Source organism: Diuraphis noxia, unplaced genomic scaffold, assembly GCF_037042655.1.
Source record: "Diuraphis noxia isolate RWA-SAM2 unplaced genomic scaffold, SU_Dnox_SAM2 contig0005, whole genome shotgun sequence".
Lineage (NCBI taxonomy): Eukaryota > Metazoa > Arthropoda > Insecta > Hemiptera > Aphididae > Diuraphis > Diuraphis noxia.
Window position 1 is genome coordinate 42,083,176 of NW_028301715.1, and position 22,269 is coordinate 42,105,444.

Consider the following 22,269-nt stretch of genomic DNA (forward strand, 5'->3'; position numbering starts at 1 on the left):
TTAGAGATTTTAATTTTAATTTTAGATTTACAGTGGACACGACGATTCTGGTCCAGAATTGTTACGGATCTGTCATAAGCAAACAAATCCAATCATTGTAACGTCTGGTGGAAATGAAGTTTTTGTAAAGTTTGATTCTAATGCGGAGTCTCAAGGGAAAGGATTTAGAGCTATTTACAAGACATTCCTATCGAGTAAGTTTTTTTTCTACTACAAGTTACAACTAAAATATATTAGATTACCTTATTAATTGTTTATTCAATTGTAATAAGAACTTATAAATTATAATTTTTTATTATTGTTAATAAATTAAATTTTTTAATTAATGGGACACAGATTTTGTAGGAAAATAAACCGTTAAAAAGCATTTATAATTTTCAAAAATATTAGATCTTGGTAGAACTATCCGGTATCGCCTGTGTCAACATTTGTTTGTTTTATTCAACATATTATATTGGCAAAAAATATATATTTCATATTCATACTAATTTATTATAGTAGTAATAGAACATTACCAGTAGCAAGCATTTATAGTTTCCAGTTATCATAGTTTAGGCTGTATATTGATCAGCTAGTCATTCAAAAAAGCACTTTCCATTTTTTTCTGAACTTTCCAAAACAGATGTTTTTTCAATTTTTCTCTATAAAAACCATATTAGAATTATTAGGAAAAAAAAAATTGTTGCAATTCTATTATGGAGTTCTCAAGTGATTCAATTACAATCGAACAGAATTTAGTTTTATTTATAAAACTACCTTCCCTTCCAGCGTTACCGTGCCAAAAATTTATTTTTCAAAAAATGTGGTTGTAAAATAAAACTTCAGTAGTAAAACAATAATATTATGTAATCAATGTCATAAATAAATCAAATTTTTTTTGTGGTCTGAAAAATATATGAATGAGCTTTTTTATAGTTGTTGAAAAAAAATTCTATAAATACCCTTTAAGACTGAGGAATTATTTAATTGATATAATTTTTTATTGAAAACGGTAAAGTAGTTGTTGGGTCACTTAGTTTGGATAAATCGTCATATTAGAAAAGTATGTTCATTATAACATGATATATATTTTTTAAGAATTTTTATTCATAAATTATTTATTCTTTAAGTAAATACCAAACACGAAACATATTTTTACTTCCTCGTGTTATTTCTTATAATGTTAATTTAACGATAAAAAATTATCATACATTTGAAATTTGGTAGACGTAATGTTTATAAGAAGTAAAATACGAAAATTTAAATTTAAAAACAAAAAATAAAACATTAATTTTAATGTATATTTTAATTTTATCATTATAGAATGTGGTGGAAAATTTACTGCTCCTCAAGGAATTATTCATACTAGCAATTATCCGCAAAATTATGATTCTAATAGTTCTTGCATGTGGTATATTGAAATAGCAGAGACTCATTTAGTTAATCTTACATTCGTTGACTTCAGTACTCGGAGTTTTCCATCAGGAAATAGAGATAAAGTTTTGGTTTATGACGGAGATATCCATGGAAAACTACTCCTCAACCACTCTGGGAATAGTATACCACCACCGATTATATCTTCATCTAATAAACTCCTTGTATCCTTCGAAGTAGGCAAACATGACTTACGAGCAAAAGGGTTTAAAGCAATATATTCGACGGTAATTTATTATTTTTATTTTAGCTTTAATGTATATATATATATAGTAATGCTAGGTACTACTATCCTAATTTTTTTTTTACAGGCTTGTGGTGCAAAATTAATAACAAATAATTCAGGGATTATTACAAATAACCCATCTTTAACAAATAGTTTAAACGAAACCTGTACTTGGACTATTATATCTGATACCCTTCAGTCAAAAATCACATTAACTTTTACACATATTGATATTGTGCATCCTTTAGAAAATAATGTAGTGGGCACAACAAATACTACTAATTTGCAGTGTTCTGGTGGTTTATTTCACACAATATTTCGAATTTTGGATGGACCAGATTCTGATGCACCTGAAATATTAAAATTTTGTAAATCAAATCCAATACCACCACCTATTATCAGTAATGGACCTGCTATGCGTATAGAGTTCACAGATAACTCTGGTGCATTGGATTCATTTACAGCTCTGTATTCTGTAAGATCAGTAGGTGTGTAAACATAATATAATATAATTTAAACAGTTTAAACATCCTTTTAATAAAATTATTTTGTTTTATTAAGCATGTGGAGGAACTTATGATTCGATAAGAGGAACGATTTCTTCACCAAACTATCCAAATAATTATTTTAGAGATTCAGAATGTGTTTGGATATTGAAATCCTCCGTTGGAAATCTCGTGTCTTTGAATTTCATTGCTTTTGAATTAGAAGAAGACGAGTTTTGCAATGAAGATTATGTGGAAGTTAGAGAAGGGGATTCTATAGGTCCAGTCTTAGGTATTTTTTGTGGACCAAATTTACCAACTAATATTACTTCAGGATCTACGCTTTGGGTAAAATTTCGTTCCAATTCTCTTGGCTCAGCTAAAGGATTTACTGCAGATTTTAAATATGGTGAGATTGTTATTGTTACAATTAATACTTAAAATAATGTTTACATATATTTTAGTATCTAAAATTGATTTGACAAAACAATCTGGAGAAATCTCTAATCCAATGTATCCGAAAACATACAGAGATAGTGAAGATTATTCGTGGACAATAACTGTAGACCAAAAAAAACAAGTTCAAATTGTAATAGAAGAGTTTATGACAACATCAAAAATTCATAGTTTAAAAGTAAAATACAATTTTTAACATTTTTATCTAATAGTCTATGGTAACCAATTTTATTTATTTGCATGAAGATTTATGATGGGAGTAATGAAAATGCATTAATTTTGTATGAACTAAGCTATACGCATTTTAATACAGTATTTAACGAAACTATAATGTCAACCGACAACACTGTATACATAAAATTGACAGCTGGTAGTAGACAGGTTGGAGGCATATACTTTTTACTATCATGGACAAACGTGGATGTGGAATATCCTAAAAAACCATTCTTCGTGTTTAAAGATCAATGTAAATATTTAAATTACAATTATTATAATGAAATATAATTAATAATGTTGTATCTACAAAAAAAAAAAAAAAAACAGAATTAAAATTCACTTCACACATTTTCAGACAACAAATCGAGTTATGACTATTATTTATCACCAAACTCCAATACAAGTGTGATAATTACAAGTCCTGGTTATCCTTATGGGTATGAACCTAATCTGAATGTAACTTGGACAATTCATTCGGAACCACATTATCATATAGAAATTGAGATTCTTGACGTAGATCTGTATCCCATTCATTCATCTTCTGAATTTTATTTTAAAGATTACTTTAATATTGAAACCGGTAATAAAACATTATCTTCAATGTAAGATAAAATAACTGATATTATTTAACTAAAATCTTCAATATTTGTAATTATTTTTTTGTTTTATTTAATTTATATTCATTAAATTTTAACATTATTAAAAATTAAAAAAAAAAAAAAACATTATTTAAAATTAATATTTTCATGTATTCTGTATTGTTATGAAATTTATATTTTATCAAAATATATTAAATTTTAAGATCAAAAAATATAATCACATAATATGAAATACCTAACAAAGACTATTTTATTAATTATTTATACATCATAATTATATTTTAGTTGATCCTGATACCGCAAATAAGATACTATTGAAGAAAGTGTTTAAAAATACAAACCAAATTACTGATAAAAACATAATCGGTAAGAATAAAGTTATATTAACTTTCATTTCAAACAAATCATTGAATGGTACGGGATTTAAAGTTCAAGCAAAATTAAGTATGTAGAATTATTTAAATAATTTATTTATTTATTCAAATTGAGATTCATTGCAATAATTTGTATGTGATATTATAGAATGTGGAGGTGCATTACGAGGACCAACAGGAGTAATTAATTTATCTAATATAACTAATCAACTTATAGACTCACGGTACTCGTATTCACTTCATTGCTCTTGGAATGTTACTGTACGACCAGGAAGAACTATTTCAGTTAAATTTATAACTATGCAATTTCTTTCATGTGCTGATAGTTTTGTTTTGGTAAGTATACGTATATAAACTGGATAGTAGCTAATTATTATTATAATTACATAATTTATTTTAGTTGAAAAATGGTTTTTATGAAGATTCACCTCTGCTTGGTCAAGGTAAATACTGTAACACTAGTAATATAGCAACGTTGTCAACAACTGATAATAAATTACAAGTTGTAGTCAGTATAATGTTACATGATGTAAGTATAACTTTTATTTTTTTTAAATGTAATATTAACCTTTTTTTTATTGTTACAAATATTTTTGATTTTGGCTTTACAAAATACACATATTTTTAATCTGGCTCAAATCGAAAACACTACCAGAAAGCCATTTAAATTTTGAGGTTTTATTAATAGAATAGCTGGATGATTGAAACTCCCAAACTCATGAAAATCCATTTTCTGTACTCTTATCTAATCTTCTATTTTTGAGTATGGGTAGGTTGACGTATGGGATTTATAGACTGTGAACTCCTGTTAAAAAAAAAAAAAACTCAAACATAAATACACTTTCATCCTTTCCTATTTAGTTTATCGTTTTCGAAAATTTTTTTCTAGCTCTCTTTATTTACCTTCTTGCTCTTACAAACTTACAGGTTCTAATACAAAACACTTGCAATAATTATTGTTTTATTATGTGTCAACTTCTCAACCAATTATTTAATAAATGATCCTCTATTATCTGTGGATGATGTAACTGACTAATGAAAATCCGCCTCTCTTTGTCTTCTACATTAATTTAAAATAACGTAAAATTATTTTTATGTATTTTAAATATCTCTTTATTATTATTAATTAAATAAATATCATATTATATATTGTTGTAATATTGAATTGTAGTAAAATTTTGAGAATTTTCTTTTTTACTTATCTAAAATAGTATATTGTGAAACAAGGGTGGTAATTAATTTATTTTTATTTAAAATGCTTAATATTATGTATAAAAAATAAATTTCGAAAACCTGGAAAGATAAAGTTATATTGTAATGAGTGTCTTAAATTTAGATCGTCAAAATAGTGTTTGAAGAAAAATCAATAAATTGTGGTGGACAAATTTATTTGAATGATGTGTATAACATTACTCAAATAACATCTCCTTCATATCCTAATATACCTCCAGCACACACCGAATGTATTTGGACGGTAGTAGCAACTGCTGGTGAACAAATATCTGTAACCATAGAAGACTTAGTTTTGGATCAAACGGATATCAAGTAAATATTTATTTCGTAAGATATTAAGAATTGATATGATTCGAACGATTTATAACTAAATGTTGTTTGTAAAACACATTTAAAATATACCTATCAATGATATGATGCGTTGTACAATTGTATTGGTATTTTAAAATCTATGCAGAGTGATTTGTTTGCATTGTTTCTGAGACCAAATTAATGCCACAATAAATAATATTTTGTGTATAACTTTAGGTGTGAAAAGGAATATCTTGAATTTAGAGATGGAGCTGCTCGATTTTCGAAATTGATAAATCATATTTGTGGGAATAATCCAGTTCAAGATATTGAAACAACAGAGAACTTTTTGTACATAAAGTATTTCACGGATTTAAGTGTACCCAACAATGGTTTTAAATTGAATGTCACTATAGGTATTTATTTGAATTTGGCATATTATTATTATTATAGTTGTGCTAACTCATGTAAATGAGAGGAGGAGATACTTGTTTCTGAAAAATTTAATGAAACAATGGATGTTGTACAATTCGTGGTTTGGACGTAAAATACCTTACTATATAGTTACTATAGGATAATGATTTATTATAGGGGAAATAATAGTAGTATACTTCAGTATATGCATGGACATAAAACGAATAAACATACTAAATCTCAGACTAATATTTTATGTATTGAAGGTTATATAATGTGTATATTAAATAATCCATTACGTACGGTATTTTTCAAAGTTCAAAAGTACCTATAGTTAATAAGTTTATTTTAGATGATTCTAAGATTAAATATTGGATTGCTTAATGTAATATGTTTGATTTGAACGCATACCCTATAATACTGAATGGATTTGTCATTAAAAATCAAATGTAATTTATGCCTCGTAGTTACATATCTTTCTTTAGGTGAAAATAAAAATATCCAGCACTGCTAATATAATATGTGTGCTTAGTATAAGTAGTATTATTACTAAGAATACTACTTTAAAATTTTATTTTTCATATTAATTAATATGTAGTCCAAAATAACTAATTAACTGTAACATAAAAATTTATTAATGCCATGAAATTGATTTTATGATAACTTTAAAAACACCATGATATTATTGCAATTTGCAACCTCAATCAAATATCTTGAAACATATACCATTTTAGTTTAATTTTCCATTTCTATATTATTAATGATTGTTTTTAGAAATGTAGGTAATAATTATTTGTTATTCCCATGTAGCAATGTGGTAAAATATTATTATTAATTTTTTACAGCAAAATGTGGTGGTACTCGACGATCACATCAAGGCACAATATCGTCACCAAAGTATCCTGGTTCGTATGAGTCGAACATGGATTGCGAATACCGAATTATTGTAGACTTCAGACGCCGTATTATATTAAATTTCAACGTGGTGAGCTTGAAACGGCGGTTTCCCAACATTGGAGTAGTCCCGGATGTTTGGCATAACAATGAAACATACGATGACACGCTATCCATATACGACGTAGACCCACTTAACAATACCAGTACATACATCATTCACCTATATTCTAACTTCAAAACTGAGCAATGTGTCAGGGATTGAAAAATCAATTATTCTAAATTTATGTTTTTTTTCATTAATGAATTTTTTATTTAAATTATAACAATGAGTAGTAAATTTATAACTATAATAAGTATACGGTAGTATGGAAAATTAAGCCGTAAGCCAGAAACGTGGTATTATCAGTTGACAACATTTTGTTCAAATGCAAAAATCGTGTTATTATTACACTTGTGCGCACCGTGTAATAAATTATAGTGTGAAATTAAAATTTTTGGTTTTCACCGTTTAAATTACGTTTCCTTTTTTAAATTAAATCAAACATTTTCATTCGTGACCTTTCTCCGTCAGTTGCTATACATACTACTATAGATATTTACAAAAGTTATTTTATAATGTTGTTTTATTTTTAGGGGTATTGTTACTAAAGGTTTTTGGTTCTGATTTACCACCAAACCCCATTAAATCATCCGGTCAAGAATTGGTGATCAAATTCAAATCACACTTTAGAAATGGTCCTTTTTATTTGAAAAATACTGATGCAAAGTTTTTATTGACTTATGATACTGAGTATAATTGTAAGTCATCAATTAATCATATACCGTGATAATTAAACCCCAATAATTAATGATAATAAATACATTTTATTTCATTGAAGAAACCAACCAAGATATTATTTGAAATAAATTTATTTTATTATTGTTATTCTCACATTCAATTTTGATATTTTATAGTTAGTTAATTGCAATTATTAATTTATTATTGCGTAATCATTGTTTTAATTTGTTTGATGATATTTTTAATTTTTTTGATAGCTTGCAGTCAAATTTTCGATGTTGAGAGTGGTGAAATAAATACTCCTCGGTATTCCATTTTAAATAGTGGACGCTTATACTGTACATACGTAATAACCGTACCGAGAGGACGTATGATAACTGTAGAAATGATCAAAGGAAAATCGATTGCGCAAAACTGTGATAGTTATATGTTACGAGAAAATGTCTTAAAAGAAAAACTTGTAGTAAGTGTAAAATCCTTGTTTATAATCAAATATCACTTTAGTTGAAAGATCAAGGTTTTTATTTAAGTATATTTTATTTTATTTATGATGTATCTAGTTACTCATAATAAAAATAGAAATTCTTAAATAATGATATAACAAATTTTACATTTGTAGATTAAAATAATGTATAGGTATTAGATATAATAGAAACTATATTACGTATAGTACGATACAATTTCCAATTGTTGTGATCTATTCTAAATATAAATGTATTGTGTATAATATAATATATGACCATAAAAATCAAATACATCGGTTTTGTAAAAATGGTTTTATAAATTAAAATGTTACTCAAATATTTGCTTTTGAGTTAAATAAATAAATTTGGAGCAAATTTAAAATGTTTAATCTACCTATTATTATTTTTACTTTAACACCACTAAATAATTTTACTCTGGTGACGGACAACAGTTATTAATATCAGTACATCGCATTAATTTTTATTGTATTTGGAATGATTAAAGGTTTTTCAAGGTGGCGGTCCCTTAGGTCTCGCAACGTGTCTTGATCCTGTTATTAATCCTTCATCAATGAACTATGTTTATGAATCAACCTCAAATGAAATGGAAATTCATTATGTTTATGTAAGTGGTAGTCAAACTGGTTTTCAACTGAAATTCTCATCGAACAAACCTTCCAGTAAGTAATCGTTAAAAGAAATTGTTATGCATATTTATCAAGAGTTATCCATATTCAAGTAGTTCTCATATAAAAATAGATAACTAAATATTTTTAAAGTGCAAATATCATGATAAAAATAAATCCATTTGATATTGATTTTTAAAATTGTTTCAAGTATTTATAATATAGTATTTAATATAGGTGATAAGAATTTTATACATTTTCTAAGTTTTATTTATACAAAGTATCTAATACTGATAAAAATTTCTTGTAAAATGTATTGAATGTAATATTATGCCTTGTATTAATACAATTTGTGAATTTTAAGAGTAAGGATGTTTATTTTTAGTCTTGGTTATAAATATTTTTTTTACGAACAAATTTAAACTTTAAAATACTTTTGAAAATTGTATAACGAATTTATTTGCCAGTTCTTTCAATAGTTTTGTACCATAGTTAAAATAACATATGAATGATCTAATCTATCAAAATTAACATATTTATAAAAATTATTTCTAAATATTTGCAGTTTCCATAATAATTTTTGAGAACAATGGACGAAGTTCAAGTATGACCTCCAAAATAACCGTGTTAATTTTACTTTTAAAGTTCCTTAATGGTCACCAAAAATATTTAAAAAGAGAATAATAGCATTCATAACTAGAATTAAACACCGATATATTATATGTTACATTTATATATTGTACATAATTATATTGTTTCTATATTAATTATAGTTTGTGGAGGAGTTATAGATGCTAGTATCAATGGTAAAATTGAGTTGCCTATTAGAAATATAAATCACCTTCATTGTCGATGGGACTTAACTAATATAAATGGATCTATCGTAATAGAAGCCGATTTCAAAATTAACGAAACTAAAACTGTTTGTCCTTATGATTATCTATTATTAGTTACCAATGGTAAATATAATATAATATTTATTTTTGAAACCCATCAGAAATTTTACAAACAATACTAATTAAATATTATTTATGTAGAGGATGAAACTATAATGTTGAAAAAATATTGTCCAATTTCAAATAAAAACGATAAATTTATTATTACAAGTCCATTGCCAATGTCTAAACTTTTGGTAAGAGCTTAAAAATGAAAGTTAAACATGATACTTGATTAAATGAAAAATCTTTTTTAAATAATGTTTGATTAACATATTTTAGATAAATGCAGATAAAAAATCAGTTAATTTCACAGCGAGTCTTAATTATTATATTAATATGTGTGGTGGAGTACTACATGGGCAAACAATTACCATTACAAGTCCGAATTATCCTAATAACTATAATCAAACTACAAACTGTGCTTGGTCAGTATTACTTCCTGATGGTGAAAATGTTTATGTAAGTATTGAAACAGAGTGAAATGATTTGCTTTACAAAGTTTATTTTAGAAGATCACTATTAAACTACTAAAAAATTATAATTATTATTAAACTTACTCGTAACAGAGTCCAACGCGACAACGCTAGATTTCTGTATCTGATATTTTGGTGCTTAATATAATATTTAATTTATAGAAGGAAAAATAATATAAAAATCCAGTTCATTTTTTCGAAAAATATAGTATGTGAATATTAGGTATATAAATCAAACTTGAAATTTTTCAAATAGTTATTTTAAATTTGAATTGTTAGACTTTTAAGATTTAAGACGTTTTAATAAACATGTCACATGAATCTGTTTCAATTATGATTTATAATATATTTTTAGATACGATTCAATGATATTGACCTTGATTCATCGTGTGATAATAATTATGTGATAATACACGATGGACCTAGTCCTGAAAGTCCAGTGTTGGGTAAATATTGTGGTAACATTTTGCCGCAGAATTTAGTAGCTACTTCAAATGAGTTATGGATAGTATTTTCATCTGAGACTGGAAAGAATAACAGGAAAGGATTCAGTTTAACTTTAGGATCCACACAAAATGGATGTGGCAATATGTATTTAAGCGAAAAAGGTATGATATCTTCCAAAAACTATCCAAACTTATATCCGAACGACGAAGAATGTGAGTGGACAATTGGAGTATTACCTGGAAACAAGGTCAGCTTGCAATTTGTAGAACGTTTTAATCTGGAACAAAGTATAAACTGTACTAAAGACTATGTACAGGTAAGACACTATTAAATTTCTTGATACCAATAGTAAATATAACTTAAAGTATATCATAAGTATATGTTTGTTAAATACAAATATATTTGAAATTTTGAATAACTGAAATTTGTTTTTTTTATCTATCAGGTTTTTGATTTTGTTGATGATAAATGGGTACCACTAGGAAATCGATTGTGTGGTCGTCAAATTCCTCTTATATTTAACTCATCGGAAACAAAGCTTAAAATTCGTATAAGAACTGATGGTGATATACAAGGCGATGGTTTTAAAGTAAGTAGTTGTATTTATTTTGATTTTAAAATAACTTTATGTAAATGTATAATATATTATTATTTAGGCCATTTGGAAGAGTGTTTGTGGTGGTATTTTTACTAAAAAATCTGGAAAAATTGTTTCACCCAACTATCCTGCAAAATACTCAAACAATATGATTTGTAACTACACGATTTTATCACAAGGAGAAAATATAGAATTGACTTTTAAATCATTCGATCTAGAAGGTAGGCATCCAAACAATGAATACCTACAAATATTCATGAAAAATTAATTCTTTATTAAATGCACTAATCTTTTAGTTCAGAATTCAAGTGAAAAGCAACCTATAGTTTATATTTAAGTAATAATACCGACATGCGATATTATTCTATTTTAGCTGTTACATATCATTATTTCTATGATGCTTTTTAAATTATACAAATTATTATTATTTTAAAGAAACCGTTCTGTACATCTAAACTTATTGAAAAAACTTTTATTTATTATGTTATACCTACGTTAAAACTTATCATGGTTGAAAATTCAGGTATAATATCCACTATTTCAATAAACTCGTATTTATATACGATATATTTTTACATAATATGAAACTGTATGATGAGTTGCATAACGTATAATAAATTATTTGAATGTATATATTATACTTGCCTTTTATAACTTAGCTGTTATAGGTACTTGGAGATTAAATTAAATTAAATTTTATTTTAGTTTATCTAATTTTATCATTAAAGTAAAAAAAATATATATATTGTTTAATAATTAATATTAAAATTACATTATGATTACCATAAATTATCGTTTTCGGATTAAAATGTTTAACCAGGCAATTATATGTTTATAAAAACGTTAATTTCTACGTAAAAATTAACCTGTAAGTAGTTAAGCAATATACCCTGTCATTAGATGTTCTCGTACATTTTAGTATTAAATTTAATGTTACACAAAAAATACTGAATGGTTAATTTTTTTCCAATCTAGGTTCCAATTGTCGCTATGACAATCTTACAATATATGACAAGATAGGTACATTTGATGATAAAACAAAACATGCCATTGGAACCTATTGTGGAGATTATCCACCGAGCACATTTACGTTTGTGAATAGTATCATGATGATATTTATGTCAGACATCTCTATAGGAAAAAAAGGATTTGAAATACATTATGAATTTCAAGGTAAATCGTAAACTACCTAACTAAAAATTTAAATAACATTTTAGACCCTTGTTTATTGCAATAATATCTCGATTGTAAATTTGTAAGTATATAATTATTTAAAAAATATTGGACCTATTTGATTTTAAATATAGGAATATTTATTTTTGTGCTAAGCTTTTTTGATCCGGTAAATATGATACATTGTGATAATAATTGATCTTGGATTTAATATGATATGCTACAAAATAACCTGTACCATAAATATCAAATACATTGTTATAAAAAAATTAATAATATTGTGGTTCGGTATGGTGTGGTATCTGCAACAAAATTCTTGCTACACATACAGTACGTGTTCCAAACCAATTGTTTCCCCTACAAACAGCTAATGGCCATAATTGCTGGGCTATAAATCAATAATAAAATAATAATAATAATAATAAATTATTAATTATTTGTACAAATGTAACTAATTCGTACTTACTCATTTCATCGTTAATTGTTCCGTGATATTAACTTTTACATAATTGTTAATGACGTGCGTTAGAACTTACTTTATTTGATTAAACGCTAAACAGAATTTTGATTCTGAGATATTCGTTATTATATTCAGAACATTTTTAATTATCATAATGTTATGCCTTTTGGATTTTAATAAATATATATGATAGAGAAAATAATTTTAAATATTCTTACATTATCCTTCTTTGATATTAACCGGACATGTTTTAGCCGTGTATTTTTATCTATTGACTATCACGTATATCATAGAAAATTATCAAAGTAATCTAATGATAAAGAATCAAGAAATAATATTTTATTTATTATTTACTACTATTGTGGTTTGTATTCATTAAAACAAAAATCTATTAATATTCGTTTCCAATCGGATAAAATTAGGTATTGTTATTTCATTTATTTACTAATTATTATTTTTGCTTATAAAAACATAAAAAAAAATGTGTATTCATTTGAATTGTTACTACACATATTATATTCATTGTTAATAGGATGTGGAAGTGAAATTACTTCTCCGGGATTAATTAAATCCTCGATTAGTTTTGATAAGTCATTTGGTATTTATGGATATCCACGTAATGCAAACTGCACATGGATTATTCGAGCTCCACCAGATCAAGTTGTACAACTTGTGTATGTTTAAATATGCAATTAGGTTTTTTTTTTTATTGACAAAGTTACAGAATTTATGGTTTTTACAGTTTTACTAAATTCCGCTTAGAAGCAGATTATGATGATGAAGCCTCCGAAGAAGAAAGATGCCCTGACGATTACGTCAATATTTTTGACGAATCTGATTTAAAAACTAACAATTCTCGAGGCCTTGGAAAATTTTGTGGAGTCTTAGATGATAGACTACCAGAAATTAAGTCTAAGACAAATACTATGTACGTTAATTTTATTACTGATGCTTCAATTAGTGATGAAGGTTTTGTTGGCGAAATTTCATTTACTTATGGTAGGTAAACCATTTTAGATTTTTATATTTCAACTGAAACGAAAATTTTACTTTTCATTAATTTATGTATGTTTGAACATTTGCTTAATATAGATTATACATATAGTTAAAAACATACACACACTCACAAATATATATTTTTTATATGTTAAAATGTATTTTATTATTTTTATCTTTTAGGTGAATCTAAAGGTTGTGGAGGTACTATCAGATTGAACCAATCAAATATTTCACCTGGGTATACACTTAAAGTACCAAAGATGTCAGTAAAAACTTATTTGGATTGTGGATGGTTAATACTATTAGAACCCTCGTACGTCGTACAGATGCAAGTGGTCACTTACACAGAAACTCCAAAATGCTCTTTAAATGTAACAGATTGTAGATGCAGTTCTTTACAGGTTAGAAATCATTATTGATGTTTTATTTTACTACTAGCTGGTTTGACTTTTTATTAGTGACTAACAAGTGCTCTAGGCCATGGGACCTAATCTAATCTAACCATCTTTATGAAAAAGTTTGAGAAGGTCTAGATTGTTAAGTCTTTGGTGGATGCAAGTAGTGTTCTTTAATGTTGGTACGAATATTCATGATTATTGGTACTACTGTTTGGTAGTCTAACTTTAAATGTGGAAATGCTTTGTTTAAGTAACGAGTCTTCAGTGATTATTGATGTAAATCGAATCTCAAAAGGCTGCTTTTTGGCCTATATTATGCATTTTGGTATACTTACATTCCCGATTGTCTCAAAACAATCACATTACAAACGAATGGTTAGAAAATACAAGTAAATCTGTTTTTGAAGATGTCAAATTTAATAATTTAAATTAAAACAAAACTGGCATTAAATAAAAAAAATATGTTTTATTTTGAAATTATGTTTTTTTAATTTGTCAACTTCAAAATTAGATTTACTAGTATTTTCCAACTGTTTATCAATCTAAAAAATATCTTTAAAAATCTAAATTCAATAAAAAATAATATATAGTTTAAAAAAATCTTAATTGAATAAAATATCTATATTTAATAAGATAAATCCATATTAAATAAAAATTCTATATTATTTAATAAAAAAAACTAAATTTTATATAATTGAATAACAAAATTTTTAATTAATAAAAATATTTAAATTTAATTAATAAAATTTAATTGAAATTAGATTAAAAATCATATTTGAATAAAAAAATGTTAATTAAATAAAAAATGAAAAAAACATTTGTATAAAAATATATTTTTAATAAAAAATCTTAAACGAATATAAAATATTAAAATATAATAAAAAAAAGCCTTGTTGTACAAAAAAAGTATATTTAATTACCGAAAATAAAGTCGAAATATTTGTAATGTTGAATGATCTTCAGAAAATGCCGATAAAAATAATTAGCGAATAAATTATATAAACTACATATGGTTATTATATTTTTTCTATTCAACTTAGTTTATTTTTTTGTTGAATACAGTTTTTTTAATTATAGATTATTTATTAAAAATTGATTGATTTTTATCAACTATAGGTGTTTTACTTAGGCTTATTTTATAGATTTTTTATTCAATTAAGCTTTTTTATTAAATCAAGATTATAATGGTAAGTTTAGAAAAATATTTAATATTACAAAAGTGTGTATAACCTAAAAAAAGTCAAGTTGAATAAAAAATCTATAAAAAAAACCTTAGTAAAACACCTGTAGTTAGTAAAAAATAATCTATTTTGAATAAACAATCTGTATTAAATAAAAAAATCTTGATTGAATTAAATAAATCTAAATAGAAATAAACATGATCAACTAAATACTAATACAATTAAAAATAAAAATGAATCAAGAATGATTAAAAATATAACAAAAATTAATTGATTATTTTTTTAATGAATTATTAACATATATAATTTTTGTATAAGTATTTCTCAATATTATTAAACACATTTCAAAATTTGTAACTCCTTACTTACTATGTCAAATTAAAACAAACTTATGGTATTTAACATGGTATTTATACTTTAACATGTATTTTATTACAAATATTCAAATATTTTTATTCGAATAGGTACTTTACAAGACTGAATAGTTATATAAATGTATGTACCCCCATGAATTTTTTTGTTTTTCGAGGAGAAGGAAGGTCGTGCGAATTTTCAAACTAGGCGTGTGAATTCGTGCGAATTATGTGCTAAATATCTGTATAGTTTGCTTATAGATTGTCTTGGGGGGGGGGGGGGCTGGCCAAACGTACATCGTAAGCCACATTTCATTGATCAGCCATCAGTCATCACCGATGTACTTCAAACTGCGTTAGATCGTCGAAGACGCTTTGTTTTATAAGTCGAAAGCCTTACTCATAACTTTATATGTATAGTTATGAGTCATAAACTATGGAAATCTATGAATGACCGAAAAAAAAATTTTAATTGCTAAAAGATTAAGTTTAAATTATCCATACTTATAACTGGACAATATTTATTTTTTTATAAATTATTTGAAATATCTGTAATTTATTATAAAAGAAGTTACTCATGTTAGTTTTACTATGGAATTTGTGGATTTCAAAAGTATATTTGATGTTATATTTCATTTAAAAATATTAATTTAACGTAAACGTTTTTTATTTTAGTTTTTCGACGGTCCTGGACGTAAGGCGTTAAAAATCCGTCAATATTGCTCAGGAAATATCGATTATGCACCATTATTATCGTCTGGAAGTGAAGCTTTTATTAGATACTCATACATTGATTCAGACGTAGATGTTAATTTTGAGATAAAGCTAACACCAGTGACATGTAATTTATCTGAAGTTTAAATAATAAAATACAATTATTAAAATATATTTGTGATTCTTTTAAAACAGCGGTTTGTGGTTCGACTTTATTGATGGTGACTAATAAAACACAAGTTTTAACGTCCCCGAACTATCCATTAGCATACGGAAATAATTTAATTTGTACTTGGTTATTACAATTGGAACCACCAAATACAATTATATTGTTACGATTCACGGATTTGGATTTGGAAAATACCAAAGACTGTGTGTCTGATTATTTGGAAATACATTACACACAGGTAAACATACAAATATTAAAATACTTAATGGTATGTAAATTAAAACAAAATTCTAAGCAAATGTTTATTATTTTTATTGGAAAATATGTTATCAACACACAGAATACCACTTGAAGACTTACTTAAAAAAATAAATAATTGTGAATTTATGACCGTATAATTAAATATTTTGTTAATACATCTTGAATTATTAAATACATTGCATAGTATTTTAAGTTGATATAAATACATTTTTCTAGTGGCTTTACATTTTAAAATTGGATCTCGAAGTTTTTGGAAATTAGTTCATATTATGACGGTAGACACTATAGACATGGGATTCGATAAAAAAAGCAGGAAAACTCGTATTATTCTCATTCCATTACAATATTTTATATCACACACCTATACAAAAACGCATGCCCGTAAATCAGCTAAATTTTCTATTCAATAAACTTAAATCATAGTTTTATTATTTAATTTTAAATGTATTTAAAAAATTTAAAGTTCCTTATGAGATTACTACTAGTTAGTTCTTCATTATTCAACGTTGTTATACATAATTGGTTTCGAATCAAACAATAGGTTTAATTTTTCTGGATTTTGGGTACAACCATAAACAGTAAAATATTGAAACTAAATGTTGAATCTTATATTATAAAATTGATGTTGGATACATTTTACACAATTACTTAGAATATATCTTAGTACCTACTGAATATTATTTAGTAAATAGAATATTTTAATAACTCTTATAACTTCCTGGAGGTACTTAAAAATTATAATAGCGTTGATAATATGGTATAGGTATATTAATAACTAATATATTTTAATGCCTCAAATATACATTTATTAAACATTTGTTTAGTGGGTGGATACTTCATATTCCAATACTATACGAATGTGTCACGAAAATCATACATTTGATTTTGTGGATAAAATAACAAATTCTGTTAAGTTAAGGCTTCATACAGACGACAAAACAACATCAAAAGGTTTTAGACTTGAGTATAAAAGTACAAGTAAGTTATAAAAAATGAAATATTACTCATTATAGATTAGTTGACTGTATCCATGTCATTAATCACTGTATTGACTGTATCTATAATTGATTTTATTGAAATTATTATTCACGTTGAAATTTACGTATATAGGTTGCCAAAAAACTTATGACAAACGTGATGGACGTATACTTTTTAGTGACGGTGATATAGCGAGAGAAGAGGAGTGTGTATTCACGATAAGTTTAGTACAGTCGAACTTAACTATTTCTCTTTACATTTCATCATTTCATTTTTCGGGTCCGGCTAAATCGAATTACCTCAAGGTAACTCAGTGTATTAACAATAAAATCTGCTTAGAATCTCAATCACAATTGTATTTCAGGTGTACGACGGGCCGACTATTTTATCACCATTGGTAACCACATTGAACGATGTGCGTTTGATTCCTCCTCCTGTATTCTCAACTGGTTCGACATTAACGATGGCGTATAAAACGTATCCACATTCAGGATTGTTGGACATGAGTTACACTTCCACAGACCAAGGTGCGACCGAAAAGTTTATAACGATATTACGTGTATTTGAGTGTTTCTTTTATTGGTGTTTAAATATATAGGTAGAGGCTGCGGTGGTAAAATGTTTAATGTCAAAGGCACGGTGACAAGTCCAATGTATCCTAAATTATACAGAGTGAGCTCCACGTGCAGGTGGGATATTGCAGTACCCAGACCGAATTCAGTCAAGGTTTCATTTAAAGGTGTGAAATATTAACATTAATACCCCCTCGTATATGTAGCTTAATAGTTTTAAAATATGTAATTACTGTATATCAACTACCTATATATTATTAGCAAAAACAATATTTTTAATCAATTTAAAACCAATAAACAAATTTTTATTTGTGTTTTTTTTTTCAAATTATATTATCTGATTAATATGTCGTTATGTGATTTTGTTCTTTAAAATTTAGTTTTTAATCTTGGTTCAAGAACAACATGTGACACTGATTATTTAGAAATGCACAACGTCGATCAGATCACGGGAGTGTCGTCGTTTGTTGCTAAATACTGTGGTGGAGTGAGTACTATGATAAAAATATAACTATGGTTGACACTGTTTTCGTATTCCAACCAATATTAATGTTATGTCACCCTATACATTATGGTTACTTAGACAGTTTTGTTCGTTTGTTTAGGATACTCCGGCAACGCACATTAGCCAAACGGGAGCAGTTTTCATTCGTTACGTGACAACCATACACAATGCCGGCACCGGTTGGGTATTACATTTTGAATTAAATCGTAATTATCCTTAAAATAAATTTATTGCGTATAGAATATTATCTTAGCCTAAGAAAAAAAAAATGTTAATAAATGCTTCCGTATGGGATTTAAAGTATATTTACCGTGTTTTTTTTTTTATGATTAAATTATTTTAATTATATTATGTGTATAATAGTATATATACATTCTTCTTCTTCTGGGATCGGTCTTTATGACCAATCCTCTAAAAATAATTACCGCCATCTCTCTTTATCCATTGCTAATTCTCTTCACAGTCTGTTCGGTTATACTGCTTCTGCGTCCTTTTTAATTATGTTTTGCCATTTGAAGTGTGGTTTTCCTAACAAGCTTTTATCAACCGGTTTCTTAATGAACATTTTTATTCACCTACTTAAATGTTTATCTTTTTTTTCCAATTTCTTCTACTATATCTGATTGTTGAAACAGATTCATTAGTTCTTCGTTATGGCGTTTTTTTCATTACCTTGTTTTAAAGTCGACACAAGGTCCATAAATTATTTTAAGTGTCATCTGATAAAAACACTGTGACTATTGATTTTTTACTTTTTGTCAAGGTACATGTCTTAGATCCATATAAAACTACTGGTGGTACCGGCCTTATGTATAATTGAATTTTAAGTATGAATCACCATTCAGAATTAAAATATAATTTATAGTTAGCATATAACATACAAAGCACAACACGTGATATCCTAGGCCCCTAGGGAATATGAATAACTTATCGATATTATGTTACTCATTATAATACGAGTTGCTTTATTTTCAAATCCAAAAACAACGTAAATTCCAAAATCAGAAAAAATAATAAATAATAAATACTCTGAAATATTATCACTTATCAAATATTATGCACTATGCAGTCATTATTGCTTTGAATAACTTTACATCTGAGTTATTGTATCATGCTATTGATATATATATATATATTTAAGTAAGCAATAGTTAATAGATTTAATTGACTAAAAAAAAATTCCTATGAGACAACTGCCAAATTTTAATTCTAACTTTGAAAAAAATCAACTTTTTTAATACAGTACAGATTAGGTTTAAGTATCTATTGTCTACACAAAACCACGGAACTATAAGTTCAGCTGGGATGTAGTCAGGGTCTAGGCTGGCATAGTTTGTTTGATGGTATAAACTACCCGAAATTGGTAATTTAATAAATTATTTTATATTGAATAAATATTATTTAAGAGTAAGCAAAAACCGCAGTGAAACCTTTGGAATCCTTAAAAGTCATTTTTTTTTAGATAAGATCCCCAAAAAGGGTTTTAATCATCAAGTTCTAAGATAATATTAAGACCATAGACGGCAGAGACATGTATCGAAAATTGCATAAATTTATAAATTTTTCTATCTTTAACACATCATGATGAGCTATTTTAATCAATTAATTTTATCAAATATTATATGTTACCTAAAGTATCAGTGGTTAATAACTGGTAACGGCTGTCTGGTATGTATTGTTATACTTATAATAGTATAGGAGGTAAGGAATCATGTTGCAGTATGCACTTATACGATCAAAAATAATAAAACTTGAACTTAAAATTTATGTAAAATACAATAGCTAATACAACGTGCTTTTTGACTTGGCCTGGAGCACTGCTGTGGGCTTAGATCGTTTTTGTTTTTATAATATAGAAGTGTCATCTGTTGCAAAAAAATGTTTAAAAAAAACTTGTATGGACCAGCCGACGTTACAATCGTATCTTACTTTAAATAAAAAAAAATTATATCTAATTAACTGTTTGTTATTTTAATGTATGTCAAATGGGAATATCCATATGATTGTAGCTTATAGATTCAATAACAAATCATGTAGCAAATTTCATAGACAATTTGGTTTTAGTAATATGAGAAACACGGAGGAAGTGTGACCAATTTTTTTACATATGAAGCAAGTTAGTGAATCATCCGAAAAAAAATTCTGTGATTAGTTCCTTCGTGATTAATAAGTAAGGAATTAGGGAGATTTATGATGGTTTCTGTGGATACGAACATTTGTCTTCGGAAACTAAGGATGTGTCCAAAACCTTTTTTGACGCCGGCTCTGAGATGAATTATTTGGCTGGTAGGGTTTATACCAATGTTGCTGTGTTCACTTAGAATTGTTTCATTTGGTATTGTTGGGCATACGTTTGATATACTTATTCTTTTATCGGGGTTAAAGTATTTTCTTATTTTAATTGGTTTTTCGTTAATTATTATTGGTGTTGGGTGATTAACTACGCTGTCTACCAGATCTACCAATGATAGGAATATGCAGAATCTATCTTTAGATATGCGTGACATGAATACTATATTTTCCGGTTTGGTGTTGAATGTCATCAGTTATTTCGATTATTATCGCTTGTTCTTTTTTTGGGTTTCAAGTTTTAGCTGCTGCATTGGCGAATGAAATTTGGTTTTCATTGGTTATTAAGTTTGAAGGTGTTTGTTTTGGTGTAGATTGGTCTGGATTATTGTTGAGCTGTGGAGTTGAGTTGGTTTTGGCATTTGAGGTTTTAGATGTGATCGTTAGGTTATTATTAGGTGTTTTGATTGTTTTGTTGTTGAGATGTAGATTATAAGGTGCTTTAGTGGCAAAGAAGTTGTTTTGGCCCTTTTTTGTGGGCGATTTAGTATTAACGCTCATTGTAGGTTTGGTGTGGTTTACATTATTTTAAGTTCACTTACCTTATTTTGTTTGCTTATATTCGATTTGTGACGATAGAGACGTTATCGTTGTGCAGATGGACTTTGCTATGTGCGACCGTCTCCGTTGCGCTGAACACGCGAACTGATCTTTTATTTATTAGATATTAAATTAAATATAGGTGCATTATAGTTCATAATATATATGTATCGATGGCAACAAATCCGAATCTGACATAATTTTTTTTAAATTCAATTCAGTATCATAGGTATCAACAATTTTTGAATTTTTTTAAGATAATTTTTATTTTCGTAAATCAAATTCATATTTTTAAGACTTAACTATAGGTTAATATTTCTAATTCAGATGTACAATTTTTAAATATGACACAAAGATTTTTTTAAATATTATATACCTATTTTAATTTTTTTATAACATTTTTAGATAGGTACACTTAAAATTATTTTCTTAAGAAATACTATGAACATTTATCAATTTTGTTAAGGAAAATAAAATTGTTTACTCCATTTATAATTAAAAAAAGAATGGTTTATATAATTTAATGGATTTATGGTTATCTATTTAAGTAGGTAATAACCATGTACTAAAACTTGTTAATTTTTAGTTATTTACTATTATATTTATAATTATATTATATTATATTTATTATATATTATATATATAATATATAATTATATAATTATATAATATATAATTATTTATATATT

The 22,269-nt window shown here is 26.4% G+C and overlaps 1 protein-coding gene across 1 annotated transcript in view; it reads left to right on the forward strand.

Annotated features, from left to right (window-relative positions):
- The window catches only part of Cubn (Cubilin), a 31,380-nt gene extending 12,384 nt beyond the window's left edge, over positions 1-18,996 (forward strand). Inside the window, exons 28-61 of the mRNA XM_089228628.1 lie at positions 26-194; positions 1,303-1,640; positions 1,725-2,127; positions 2,201-2,533; positions 2,589-2,758; positions 2,827-3,046; positions 3,152-3,376; positions 3,681-3,839; positions 3,918-4,105; positions 4,170-4,298; positions 5,106-5,314; positions 5,531-5,709; positions 6,553-6,807; positions 7,238-7,402; positions 7,640-7,845; positions 8,352-8,526; positions 9,246-9,431; positions 9,510-9,604; positions 9,690-9,869; positions 10,239-10,646; positions 10,776-10,919; positions 10,987-11,149; positions 11,904-12,101; positions 13,094-13,235; positions 13,304-13,560; positions 13,741-13,961; positions 16,168-16,333; positions 16,402-16,613; positions 17,461-17,614; positions 17,747-17,919; positions 17,979-18,141; positions 18,213-18,353; positions 18,567-18,673; positions 18,792-18,996. Coding sequence (XP_089084754.1) covers positions 26-194; positions 1,303-1,640; positions 1,725-2,127; positions 2,201-2,533; positions 2,589-2,758; positions 2,827-3,046; positions 3,152-3,376; positions 3,681-3,839; positions 3,918-4,105; positions 4,170-4,298; positions 5,106-5,314; positions 5,531-5,709; positions 6,553-6,807; positions 7,238-7,402; positions 7,640-7,845; positions 8,352-8,526; positions 9,246-9,431; positions 9,510-9,604; positions 9,690-9,869; positions 10,239-10,646; positions 10,776-10,919; positions 10,987-11,149; positions 11,904-12,101; positions 13,094-13,235; positions 13,304-13,560; positions 13,741-13,961; positions 16,168-16,333; positions 16,402-16,613; positions 17,461-17,614; positions 17,747-17,919; positions 17,979-18,141; positions 18,213-18,353; positions 18,567-18,673; positions 18,792-18,911 — 6,753 coding nt within the window. The 3' untranslated portion in view covers positions 18,912-18,996. The remainder of the gene's footprint in view (positions 1-25; positions 195-1,302; positions 1,641-1,724; positions 2,128-2,200; positions 2,534-2,588; positions 2,759-2,826; positions 3,047-3,151; positions 3,377-3,680; positions 3,840-3,917; positions 4,106-4,169; positions 4,299-5,105; positions 5,315-5,530; positions 5,710-6,552; positions 6,808-7,237; positions 7,403-7,639; positions 7,846-8,351; positions 8,527-9,245; positions 9,432-9,509; positions 9,605-9,689; positions 9,870-10,238; positions 10,647-10,775; positions 10,920-10,986; positions 11,150-11,903; positions 12,102-13,093; positions 13,236-13,303; positions 13,561-13,740; positions 13,962-16,167; positions 16,334-16,401; positions 16,614-17,460; positions 17,615-17,746; positions 17,920-17,978; positions 18,142-18,212; positions 18,354-18,566; positions 18,674-18,791) is intronic.
- Positions 18,997-22,269: the final 3,273 nt, after the last annotated feature.